Raw genomic sequence first — 12,926 nt, forward strand, 5'->3', positions numbered from 1 at the left:
AGGTTTTCCTACGCCTGTTTCGTCTATTACACCACACAAATTTCGATTTCTTCGCTGGTTAATTCTATTCTTGGTAAATTCTACTAGTAGTACTAGAGTATTAGTAGTATTAGGCTTGTGTTAGCCCTTTTTTTTTTTCCTTTTTTTGACGACCAACAGGCAACAACTCCTATTTTGTTTAGAAATTTGTAAGTATACTAACACATGTTTGTATGGGCTTTCCTGTTGGTCACTTCATTTAGGTTAATCTGATCTTTTCGTTGTTCTATAGAAAATGGCCAGATTGATTTGGTGTAAACAATTCATTGTTATTTTTTAGTATTCATTGTTAATTTTAATAAAAATTATTCGAGTCGAATTGAGCCTTAACGAGTCAAAAATCTTTAAATTTAAACTCGACTCGATACTACAAATGAACCCTAATTCCTATTCGAATTCGAAATCGAATTTTTTAAAAATCGAACTCGAATCAAGTCCTTAATGAATTGAGGCGAAACTGTTCGTTAAGAAATTGGTCCGTTTAGAGCCATATTCTTCTCACTATTCCACTTTAATTCAAGTACTAACATCACACAACCAATGAAATAGGTGTGTATCACTTAAAACATGATAGCTTATAGATAATTGCTTGATTTAAGTTTTTGTTTGATTATTATAATTTTTTTGTGTTAACTTTTTTAAATTTACTACTATTGGATTTTTTTTGTCAAATAATGAATTTACATTCATCAGTTCAACTAAAGACATTTTTTCAATCACTTGTACACATATCGAGTGCATGACAGCCCAAAATCTAATCTTGGATGCGTAATAATGTACACAAATTCTAAAAGATAAGAAGACATGTAAAACTCTAAAACGCGTTTGTTGTATAGCAGAACTTAAATACATCTAATCCTAATGTAAACAAAAATATAGGACCTACAAACTAGAAAACCTCTCTATAGTTTAAACATAACTCTTCCCTTTGATTTTAGTCATTATTCAGCTTTTAGTAAAGACTTGCTTAAATTGGAATTTCGTTTTAGTCACTCACCCAAATTTAGTAAAGACTTGCTCCGTCGAAATTATAGAATTCAGATTCAATCAACTCCTCATATTTAGGCAGAACATTTGTACAACTACCCAATAACGCAACCTACAAGGCACAAGCTATAGCATTTGTTATCATTGGCCAACTAGTGTTACTCGATAGGAGCCTCCCTCTAATTTATGCCAAATAAAAAAATTAACTTTGAACCACAACTGTATTTGAAATTGTAATTGTAGGTGTAATTTGCACGAAAAGCCAAAAGAGAATGGGATGATTTTAGAAACCTCCCCTGAGATTTCTCACAATATCATTCAGCTCCCCTAAAGTTTTTAAAATCTCACTTATCTTCCTTGAATTGGCATTTATTGTAACATTTTAGCCCCTTTGGAGGAAATGCAAGAAGGATAAAACTTTTATTCTAGTACTACTTTCTGTTATCCTACTTATAAAGTTTACAACAACAATACAAAACAAAATAATGTTAACTTTTTATAAGGTGTAAATTCCTTAACTTAAACTATTTATTTTAGTTGTTTTGGAACAAAGTAAAATTTACACCTTGACAAATTCACACATATAAAGAGATTATTTTAATTTTCAATACAACTTAAACTACATCATGTATTAAATTGTATTTCCTAAAAAAATTTCTTGACTTTCATATAACTATTGTCTACGAAATTTTTCAAGGTGTTAATTACTCACTAAATTCCTCATAAGCGGTTGATCTCAATATAGAGAAATATAGATCATTATTAGATAACAATTTTTTTTTGTTTTAATCTACATTTTTTGGTTTAAAATTCTATTTTGTTTTGATTTTTTGGTTAAATAGTTATTAAGAGCAAGGGTAATATTGTCAATTTGTAACATTTGATAAGAATATTTAGTCTTGTCCAGTTGATAAGAGATGATATTATGAGATAACCTTAGCGGAGGTTCTGAAATTATCCCCAAGAAAAAGGTAAAAGTAATTTGACTAAGTGGTACGTTTTACATAATATTTACAGTTGCTGAAGATAAAATAAAGGATAAGCAACTGGTATTCCATGAAGAGATGTGGAATTATTATTGGTGTCCGGGATCGAAATTCTGCTCAGCCATTGTTTTCTACCATTTTGGGGATGACACAAAACACATTTTTATTGGAGCAGATTTGTGACAAAAGGATCAAAGCAAGCCTCAGCATTTTCCCGTTTGATCGATGATTAGGCCACTGATAATAATTTCTCATAAAGCAAGAGGAGGCCATTGCATGCAGAATTTGATACTTTAACCATGAAAATGTCCAGATACCAAGGCAAAGATGTTTTATTTTTCCATGCACTGATATTCAACCAACCACTTAACATATGTGGAGAAACTCGTCCATTCTCAATCTTCTTTGCAGCCAAATTCAACAGCAGTGAACCATAGCACGTTGTCCTCCCATACATACCAATTAAGTGCAACGGCAATGCACAATTATGACTAGTTACATTATGAAACTCCAAATGTAAGTGAACTCCTCCTCTGAAAATTCAAAAGCAATGCTTTTCTATTTCTTTTGGAAAAAGAGAGGGGGTGGGGGATGCAGGGAGTCAGGGAAAGAGGTATGAAGGATGTACACTAGAAGGGGGCAATCAGTGAGAAACTTCCCAGAAACGGGTTTTCACTTAGAGAATGGCTACAGCCCTTGGATGTCTGCATCAAATGCGACTTGAATCTCGCCCAAAAAGGAATCTCCTTGACCAATCACCGACCACCAACAACCTTGTTCGCCAGCTAACTTGCTTGCTGCATATAACACAGATATCTGGATTAGATGAGTTCAATGCAGCCCAAAACTTAAAAAACACAAGCAAATGGTATTTTGTCTGTTTAAAAAAGTAGTGGTTACCTTGCATAAACAGAATACCAGAGCCACTGTGTACTACGACCCATAGAAACCCAATCTCCAGGAAGTTCTGCTGCCGCTTGCTCCCCTCCCAGCGGAGCAAATTGCCCAAAATGCTTATACCTGGGGTTGGAAAACAATGACATGTCAACATCTACAAATTCTGACGGGAACTTCTGTCATTTGTATCTTTGTCAATACGGCTCAAAGCCTCAACTGACAGTTGTAGCTGGAGATTATCCTTGTGGTCATTGCAGCACAATGAAGTTGCAACTAATTTTTGTAGCCATAACATCCGACGCATGAATTCCCTCATAACTGAGAGGTTATAGTCTATTTTCTCAAGGAAAATAACAGCGTTGAAAGCCAGTGCCAGACATTGATATTAAACATATTATTGATTTTTTTTGGGGGAGGAGGGGGAGGGGGGTTTTGGAAGGCTGTGAGTCTCTCTAATTTCCTACTATATCTGTAAAATGATCCTGCTGTTAGATTTTTCCAGTACACTATTTAAAGAGCAAAAAATAGCACAGGCAAAGGTAAAGTTTAAAATTTAAAGAATTAGCTTGTGTGGTTTTGACTTAAATGTATAAGATATCTAGCAATTTTTTGAACAGCTATGACATACAACTACCATCCAGACTCCATCCTCAGTACCTTATCCCTTACAAACCTCATTCCTATATCTATCCCGAGTATCTTCTAGGAAAATAGGAAAAATTTTTCAAGGAACAAAAAAATCATACTGCAACAGAAGCTTGCTGGAAATAACTATAAGAATCCTAAACTTAATAGCAAAGTTGAGCAAAAAGTACAATAATTAGTCTGTTGAGACTGACAACCTATTTCAAGAAGGAAATAAAAAAAGCTTGGTCTAAATTTCTCAACGGGAAAGCTTGTTCCCTTTTAGAGTGCAACCACATGAAGTAGAACGTGGGCGCAGTCCCAGAATTAAGGGACAAGCTGAATCTTAGGCCAAATAGAAGAATTACTCGACAAAACTGTTTTGAAATTAGGTAAGGGTCCCTGAACAATTCTATCTGTAATTTAAGTGACACTAGTGTACAATGCAATATTAAGAAAACTCCCCTATTTTGACCTCAAAATTTTCTCCTATTTCACTAAAACCTTAGAGAACATTGAAAATCCACTTTCTAAGTTGAGATACCTGACATAGAAAGTAAATCTTTCCACAATAATAAAAGTCTTTTTAAGCCCTTTTCAACATCTTCAGGTTTTTTCTAAGTCCTTTTAAGCTGAGACAGCATTATTTAGACATCTTCAGGCAAAATGTAATCTTCAAGTAAAATTTTCCATGATAATAAGCAAAACAGAAACAACCAATAAAAATCTTTCAGTTGGAACAAGGGATCTGGCTATCAAACATATATGAATGAGAAGAAAGCCACAAGAGTTCATTTAGCAAGACCAAGACTTTTGTAATTAGATACTATGTATTACGTAACAGAAGGTTCATTAGATCATATTATACTAGAGTTGATTTAGCAAGACCAAGACTTTTCTAATTAGACACTGTATTAAGTAACAGAAGGTTCATTAGATCATACCAGTATTTCTTTATTACAAGATTCTTCATTTTCTTTGGCCATAAAAGTTCTTCTAGTTTCATGTTGAGGCAAAACTTTATGCCACTGCTTGTTATTGTGAGATGGTGAGCACTTTTACCTTGTTTCTGATAAACTTTGGCTGCTCTATCATATCTATGGAAAAGAGTAGATAGTCAAGACTGAACTGGTACGAAATGAAAGTTTTGACTAATAGGCATTCTGTAAGAAGTATCACACCCCGATCTAAGTTCAAAAGAGTAATTTCCACATATACTGTAAACTGAACCCAGAATCTCAAACATTATACTCATTAAGTTTGTAACAAACCATCTGATATTGATAGACTCAGTGTGAGGCTCAAGAAGTATAGAAGACTTAACACCCATTTATGTTTGGTTTAACAAAATGGAAAGTGCCCAGTGACTGTGATGACTAACAATTTCCCATGGAAACCACGTAAGACAATTTTAATTGGGCAATCACAATAATGAACCTCATCCTTTTGCCTTGTATTCTTCCTTATGGAGAACAGAATCCACATTCCTCCATATTGTGTTGGTGGTTTCATGGTACCACATGCAATCATTGATGAGGTATTTGTGATTAATGGTTCGTAAATCAAATTAACAATTAACTTTATCTTTCTTTCACATTTTGCCAGTGTAGTGCAGCTGAAATTGAAACACGGAATTATGCTACCAGAATTATGCTACCAGGCCTTCTGAACTCTTTCTGTCTGCTCAGTGATTACAATGATAATTTCAAAATTATAGAGGTGTATACGTGCCTGACTGAAATAGCCAAATATGCAAAAATGATGGTTTTCGCCATTAGCCGAGCACACAGTCAAACATTTCAGAAAGCTCCTTTTTTAATTGGTTTTTTAGATGTGGAAGCATAGAGGCAGTTATAAGAAGAAAAGATTCTCCAATCATGATCAGACATTTTTATTTGGTCTGATGGAAGCAAAGCAATCACTAACTGAACTATGTGAACAAGATGATCAATACATCAAATCAGAAGGTAGTTTTTCCTGTTTTAAAGGTTCTATAGTCATACATGAATTTTTTTATTTTTCTAATTATACAGAGATTAACTGATTAATCACATGGAAATACAGAAACTACAAGCTCTGCAAGAGGCAAAACATACCGGAAAGGGCGAAATTCATGACGCCCACCGCTTCTAAAACGGCGCGGGCCTTCTGGATTTCTTTTACACTTCTCCGAAAGGTTGAAGCACCTAGCTAGATATGCACCTTGTTGAGAAGCTACCTAGCATTCCAAAAGATGAATTACATGAGTAATAGTGTCAAAATAAGGCAAAAGCAACACAGAGGAAATGAAAATAAGTAACCTGAGCAGTCGCAGGAAGACTCTTCATCTGTGTATCAACATGAGAAAGGGCTAACTTGAACGCTTCAATATCTATCTCTTCTCTATCATTACCCTCGGCGTCCTTGAATAGGTCTACCACATCAAACAGATGCTTGCTTTGTAGGTAAAGTTCCACTTGGGGGTATCGAATAATAATGTCCTCAATCACTTCTCGAAATTCCTCAATCGTGAGACTCCCATTATTATCCTTGTCTGCTGCTTTAAATATTTCTGAGATATCTTCCTGATACAAAGACAAGTGAAACTAAGAATGAACGGCAAGATAGCAAAATGAAAGCAATTTTGTGAGAACCAACACATTGATACATCTTAAGAATATAATGTGGTTCTACAATTGCATGAGAATGATTGACCAGTAAGCCCTTGTTAGGCTATTATTTAATTCTTTTTCCTGACTAGACTAATTGTACCAATGACTGCATGCACCTCAACAAAGTTTCACAACTCCCTTGTTTGCTAGTTATTTTTTATTAGCTGAAACCCCAAAATCTTCACCTGACTGTTATTGTTGGCTTTCAAAACTCAACTATATTCAAAAACTACAGTAATAACTAGTTCATGACCCTTGATGCTGAAAATTCTCTGTAGAAACACTTCATGTTAACATGCTAAGTTGATGTAAAGATATTATATCTGTTAGACTTACTGTGTTTTCTCAGCTAATTGTTGATATGTCATTAAGATGATTAAAACCTGAAAACTGAGCGACCTCATTCAAGTGCATGCATGCCAAACAGGGAGTAATTTACCATCATCAAGTTAATGGGAGTTTACAACTTTCTTGTCTAACTCAGTCAAAATTCTAAGTAAATGAACACATATAAGAACATATACCTTAATTTTCTTCTGCTGGAGATGGGTACAATCACCAAGAGCATAAACATATTCACATCCCTTTACTCGCAGCCATTCATCAGTTGCTAGAACACGTCTACTGCCCTGCAAAAGGATTAGCATTGCACTAAATTGACATATAAGAACACCAGTATAGAACGGACTTACATTTTTTTTTATATCCTCACATACGCAACCAAACTCAGTTACAAGGTAGCTTGATACTAGAAAAAGAAATAACCAAAACATAGGGAAGAAGTGAGAGCTTACCTGACCAATTTGTTCCATAAAGTCTTTCACAACTGGACGACTGCCTACTCCAGTTGACCAGACAACCATCCCATGCGGCATGGAAATATCTTCTCCATTTGATTTCATTTTCATGTTTACGATTCTATCAGAAACACTGACAACCCTCCGTCCTGTTAAAACTTCAATACCATCTCTACTGAATTTCTGCTCAGCAAACGTGCTAATTCTTTCATCAAACCTACATTAAATGTATATTCACAAAATCAGCTTTCCAGATATTCTGTCAAATCTAAGAGATTTCAAAAGCAGAGATAATGTATCTTTCCAACTCTCCACAACCATTTATTGGCTGTTGTAAAGTTTCTTACAAACTCAATAAAACCTAAAACTGGTTATTCTCTTTCCCCCACCCACACCAAAGCACGGCAATAAAAACAACAGATGGAAAGACATGTTATATAGCATTGCGCAACTATTAACAGACAGGAGATATGTCACCTATAAGTTACATGAACAAAGATGAAATGACCAATATAACTACACAAGAACAATTGAAGAGCACCAACCAAATGACCAATATAACTACACAAGAACAATTGAAGAGCACCAACTAAATGAACAAGTTGTTTATAGATAACTAGCCAGTCAAATCTACCCCCTTAAACATCCAGAATAACTTATTAGGACATTCAGAGGAAGTAAATCATCAAAGTAGTGCCATAGAAACAATAGCACAAGTCACTGGCCAGAATGAGTAGGTATCAGGCAAGTTAGGCAGTTAAAATATATCCAACGTAGGTTGCCAACTACTATAGTAAGTCTACTTGCACATGAAAGGGAGAAAATCCACATCCTTTTCAACATTTACAGCTTTGATTTGGAATTATGGCAGGGCTTTCGAAGGACAAAGAACAGATTGCTAATAGTCAAAGATTATTGTTGAGACATCCACAAGGTGAGTGCAAGGTCACAATGCTGAGATAGGAATGGTGAAACAAAATTATTCTAACAGACAGTTTAGAATCATTAGGTTGTGAGTCAAAGGCCCAACATAGCATCAGGACTGCTCAGTCTAACTTGGAAACTGAAATGTAGGAATTTAAACAAACATATATTCTCCATTACCTTGTTCTCCCAAAGGAAACAATTTTCAGAAAAGGACTACTACAACAAAAAGGAAGAGGATAAGGGAGTCAAGATTTTCATCATCAAATGCATAAAAATGCTGTTGCAATTTTGAGATAAATTTGGCAAATATATACAAGTCAGTTGGCACTTGCTAATCAATTCTATGAATGTTACTGAAGAGTTATCTCAAGATAATCTTGTGATGAACTAAATGTTTGATCTCATGAACGACGAAGGCTGTGAGACTAAGGAAAACTTAAGCTTGTAATCAAGATGATGATATTAAAAAATGTTTAAAGTTTTGTATATATCATATACTTGTTTTGAAATTGTCAATTATTGCCTTTTCGTTCAAAAGGGATAATCCAACTTCAAATAGGATGGAATATTCCTGAAGAGTTAAGAGTGTGATAGTAGTTTAAACAGGACAGAAGGAAAAATATAATATCTTATAATCTAAAAAGAAACTTTTCTTGTACAAATGCCTGAAAGAAATAGTAAATTTAATCTTCACATTAAGCAAAATGAACATAATCTGAACAGTGCCTAGGAAGAAAAGTATGAAACCCATTTTGATGCAGTGGCGACAAGGTAGTATAGAAGGCAAAGACCAAGCAACTAAAGGAAGTTTGCAATAAAAAAATCTACTAGCCTAGAAAGTCGATAACCTAACTATAAATCTCGTCTTGTGTGTGCTTATTTCTGGTGGTGCTACTAGAAGTAAAATTCAATGCCTACGAAAAACTTTCAGAGTCTTAAAATCACCAATTTTTTGTCTACAAATGAATCAGAAAATTAAAAATCTCTGCAGGATCACCATTTCTAAGAGATCCACGATTCAGAAGGTTCAGAGCAAATACGCTAGGAAATAAACTGGGCAAGGCATATCTTACGTGTTGAGAATATGGTCCCCAGATTGGATCACTGTTATTTTTACTAAATCTTTAACTCCGGGGTATATATTGACTAGATCCTCGAAGACAAAGTCATGTAGCTCTGCAGCAAACTCTACACCAGTTGGACCTCCACCAACAATAACAAAATGTAGATTGGTTTTTCGTTCTTCATCTGTCAGCCCTGGAAGAACGGCTTTTTCAAAGCAATCAATTACAGTCCTCCGGATCCTTTGAGCATCTTCTACTTCCTGCATACAGTTCATGGCTTCTTTATTAAAGGAGAACTCAGAATCTAGAAATGAGATTCTTCTAGTGATAGAATCATGAAATACTGTTCCCAATAAGCTGTTAACTGACTAAATTATGCTTGTCCCCAGTGAACAAGTACTCAACCTTCAAAAAGTGGCAATACTCTGCTACACCAGGAATGTTAAAAGTATTAACTTCTGCACCTACTGCTATAACCAAACAATCATATTCTAGATCAAATTCATCTTTTCCTGCTAAATTCTCATCAACAGTGGACTTGCAGAAAACTCTCCTATTTGCTGCATCAATCTTCAGGCATTCTGCTTCCCAAAATAGTATTTCACCATTTCTCTGTCATGAAAGGGGAATTGATGAAAAAACCATCATTAACTCATCAATGGGATACTTAATTGGAAATCAGATAAAGGAAAAAGAAAATTGTTACTGAGTTATAGGCACAGAGACAATAATGTCCTGATACCAAGTGAAGAATGATGTAGCTCAGAAACGGACAAACTAAACATGTATAGAAACAAGGGAGAGTGAAAGGGAAACTTTCAGGCAAGATAAAGACATAAAAACTTCCAATTTCCACCAAAACAGCAACCCTATGGATAACCTAAATGTACTGCATGAAGTTTTCCAAGGAAAAAAGAAAGATCAACACAAAAGATACTACCATCTTTGCATCACCTTCTTTATCATGTTCCGCACAGGCTCCACAATACTTCGTGCCTCAACTGTTCCACATGTCACACTAGGCAGCAAAGGAGTAAATGCAAAATAATTCCTCGGGGAGACAACTTGCACATCATAGGAAGAGATATCCAGATCCTTCAGGAAGCTAGTAGCGGCCCATCCTGTCCCAAGCACAACTACCCTCTTCTTCTGTGATTTCTTATTACCATGGTCAACAATGGACATTTTGCCGTCTGGTTGAGAATCTGCATATGCAATGAGACCTCCACTACTGCAGAAACCAGTGAAACATGAGGTTTACTGATTGAAAAAAGGACCACAAAAACTTGCAGTCCCTAGCACGGTAAAGCATAAGAAGAATGATACACATGAAAAGATAATCCATTTCCTATTCCATTTACTTGTAGCATTATATAAGAATACAAATGAAAGCCAACTGGCATCTGAGGGAACAAGTCCAACTCCACAAGGAAATCCTTGTGCATTAGCTACTCACAATGTAAAAATGACTACCCTGAACAAATTATAGAACCAGAGAGATAAGTTTGTTAGCCAGATATTACTAGACTAACCAGATTAAAATTTCTATTCCTGTCATAGATGAGTTAATAATGCTCCATTTGTACCCCAAATGCAAGCATGCACAACTCCCCCAATTCCCAGACCATATTTTACCTGAATATCTTGATGTGCACAAGAAAAATCACCATGCACAGGATCAAATTTATTAAACACTGGACTCAAAAACCAAATGAGTGGAATTCATGATTCAAGTTCATGTAGAAATTCAACAAACTGTAGCTATTAAGTCCTTTAAACACTATCAATCATCTAAAGAGATCATGGAAACTCCTAAAAAAGCATGCTAATCAACTGTCATGAGTTCATAATCCATCAAGTGAATGCTTCAATTTTACTACCATCTGATTTGCCCTTATTTCCTTATAAAGCGGGGAGAAAAATTGTCAAACTGAAAGACTTATGAATCATAGATATGACTATTATTGACAGACTCAAGTATCAATCATCCACATTACCAGCCAGTGAAACAATAAGTCTGTCTTTTCTTCAAATACTCTAGATCAGATAACATATCAAACAGTAGAACCATACAAGTTTCTGGTGAGCACTTCTCAGCAAGACAACATGCTCAATCTTCCATTCAAGAATAAAAGAAAAGAACCCGCCAATATCACAAAATCAACATGTTTAAGATGGGAGATTCAGTCAAACTCTGAATTCGCAAACTTCTCGACCAAACAAGGCAATAACACATCAAACAACCAAGTACACAAAACAAGCATGTAAATGAATTAAACAAAGATAAAAGATCCATTCTTTCCACTAAACAAAAAGAACCCATCATAGTTTACCAATAAAGATTAACAAAATGTAACTAAATTCAAGCCAAGATCAAGCACAGAACCTTATAGAGCAGAGAATCAATAACTTAGAGGCATAAGGCCGTCCATGAAAAGCTCTTTGCAGGTATGACAGAACCCTCATCTTCAAATCTTCTCCACCCTCTTCTTTCTTGGCTGATCAGAAACGAGTGTGTGTGAAATGAACAGGAGAGTGGGAAGTCTCTGACCAGTGTTTCTTCCAACTTTGTGTGGATTTTGCCTTTTCCGTAGCTAAAAGTGCCAGCAAATTTTTCAATCAAATTTTCTACGTATACTACTACTTTACTACTGTATAAAATAAACAGAGTTTGTTTTTCTCTTTTGAATAATTTTTAAGGTTTTGATTTGGGATATTTGAGTATTTTAAGGCCTGAGCGTGAGAGAAATGCCGCGTGGCAATTATGGTTAAAACCTCCACTCGGAACGCTCTGACTTGACTTTACGTCTGACCACTGACTATTCCCCATTTGGAATAAGATCTAAATATCTAATCTCTCTCTCTCTCTCCCCTTGCGGTTGTTTGTTAGCAATAGAGCGGGGCTGTTGATGCTGACAAGTCTTCTCCGTTTGGTGTCGTGTAGACCTGAAATAAAATTTTAGTAAGATGGTCACATTTTTTATCTTTAAAAATAAAAGAATAGTGATTTCTTATTTATATTTTTGATCACTCGAACCTCGAACTTGTGACATATAAGTTTATCTGTGATCCTGATTATAGGTAAAATGAGCGTGTTATCAATTAAGTTGCGCTTCGTTATCAAATGATAACACTAAATAATCATTTATGATGCTTAAATAGCAAAATTTTACTAAGATAGCAATGCATGTCTTAGGATTTGCTAATAGGGTCAAAAATTGAGGAGCTGAATTAACATATTCAAGTAGTATTATTCATGTATTATAATTTACAACTATTACATCATTGAGAACTGATGGATTAACGAAAGCTATGGTTACTGGTTGATTGTAGTGTTAGAACTCCATTTCCATCTCTGCGGTTACTTTTGGCTCTATAACATAGTTGTATCTTCGTTGAGTTGTATGCAGTTATTGTATTTTCTATATTATTCAGGATATAATCACATTATATTATTGTATTTCAGAAAGAGTCAATATGTATAAATAAAATATTATATATATTTTTATTCAATAATATAATGTAATTATACACCACAAATTATAATATATACAATGATCGGACAAAACCAGAAACAATACAGATGCACCTGTCCCGTCCCCCTGTCTAGAAAATGTCATAAGTTTTCTTTTAAAATCCAATTGCATTTAGCCTTGAAAGGATGATTATGTCATTTTAACAATCAACTTAAGTGTTAAAATACTTTTGAGTAAATTTCAATCGTTGAATAATCTCGAAGGATGGAGGCGTGGACATTGGAAAAATCATTAGCTAATTATTTTCTTAATCTAAAAAAAAAAAAAAAAAAAATTCAGGTGTACTCTTGGTATGACTAACCTTCAACCACGTGGCATGGAACAAACAAAGCTTGTTCAACCAAATTGATGTGTGGAGTCAGTTTGTTCAACATTAACTGTGGCGCAATCAAAGGGAAAAGATTGAAATAAGCATTTT

The 12,926-nt window shown here is 34.9% G+C and overlaps 1 protein-coding gene across 2 annotated transcripts; it reads right to left on the minus strand.

Moving 5' to 3' along the window:
• Nucleotides 1-2,326: 2,326 nt before the first annotated feature.
• LOC113691002 (external alternative NAD(P)H-ubiquinone oxidoreductase B1, mitochondrial) lies at nucleotides 2,327-11,653 on the minus strand. 2 transcript variants are annotated; one of them, XM_027209168.2, is made up of 10 exons: nucleotides 11,359-11,653; nucleotides 9,927-10,203; nucleotides 9,378-9,584; nucleotides 8,982-9,232; nucleotides 6,979-7,198; nucleotides 6,709-6,813; nucleotides 5,834-6,097; nucleotides 5,630-5,751; nucleotides 2,913-3,032; nucleotides 2,327-2,809 (listed from the first exon to the last, which is right to left on the minus strand). In XM_027209168.2, exons 1-10 carry the CDS (start codon nucleotides 11,436-11,438, stop codon nucleotides 2,722-2,724), a joined length of 1,734 nt encoding a protein of 577 aa, XP_027064969.1. In that variant the 5' UTR covers nucleotides 11,439-11,653; the 3' UTR covers nucleotides 2,327-2,721. The 2 variants fall into 2 exon arrangements, with proteins under 2 accessions (XP_027064969.1, XP_071907051.1); XM_072050950.1 differs by lacking the exon at nucleotides 9,378-9,584 and having other exon boundaries at nucleotides 11,359-11,577.
• Between the last annotated feature and the right edge of the window lie 1,273 nt (nucleotides 11,654-12,926).

The sequence above is a fragment of the Coffea arabica genome, chromosome 5c, assembly GCF_036785885.1.
Source record: "Coffea arabica cultivar ET-39 chromosome 5c, Coffea Arabica ET-39 HiFi, whole genome shotgun sequence".
In the NCBI taxonomy this organism is placed as follows: Eukaryota; Viridiplantae; Streptophyta; class Magnoliopsida; order Gentianales; family Rubiaceae; genus Coffea; species Coffea arabica.

Excerpts from the sequence above, each read along its gene's own strand:
- LOC113691002 (XM_027209168.2), bottom strand. The coding sequence starts at position 11,438 with ATGAGGGTTCTGTCATACCTGCAAAGAGCTTTTCATGGACGGCCTTAT. Across the intron at positions 9,585-9,926 it reads TGCGGAACATGATAAAGAAG|AGAAATGGTGAAATACTATT; the intron begins GTGATGCAAAGA and ends CTTTCATGACAG. Across the intron at positions 2,810-2,912 it reads TGGTATTCTGTTTATGCAAG|CAAGCAAGTTAGCTGGCGAA; the intron begins GTAACCACTACT and ends TGTTATATGCAG.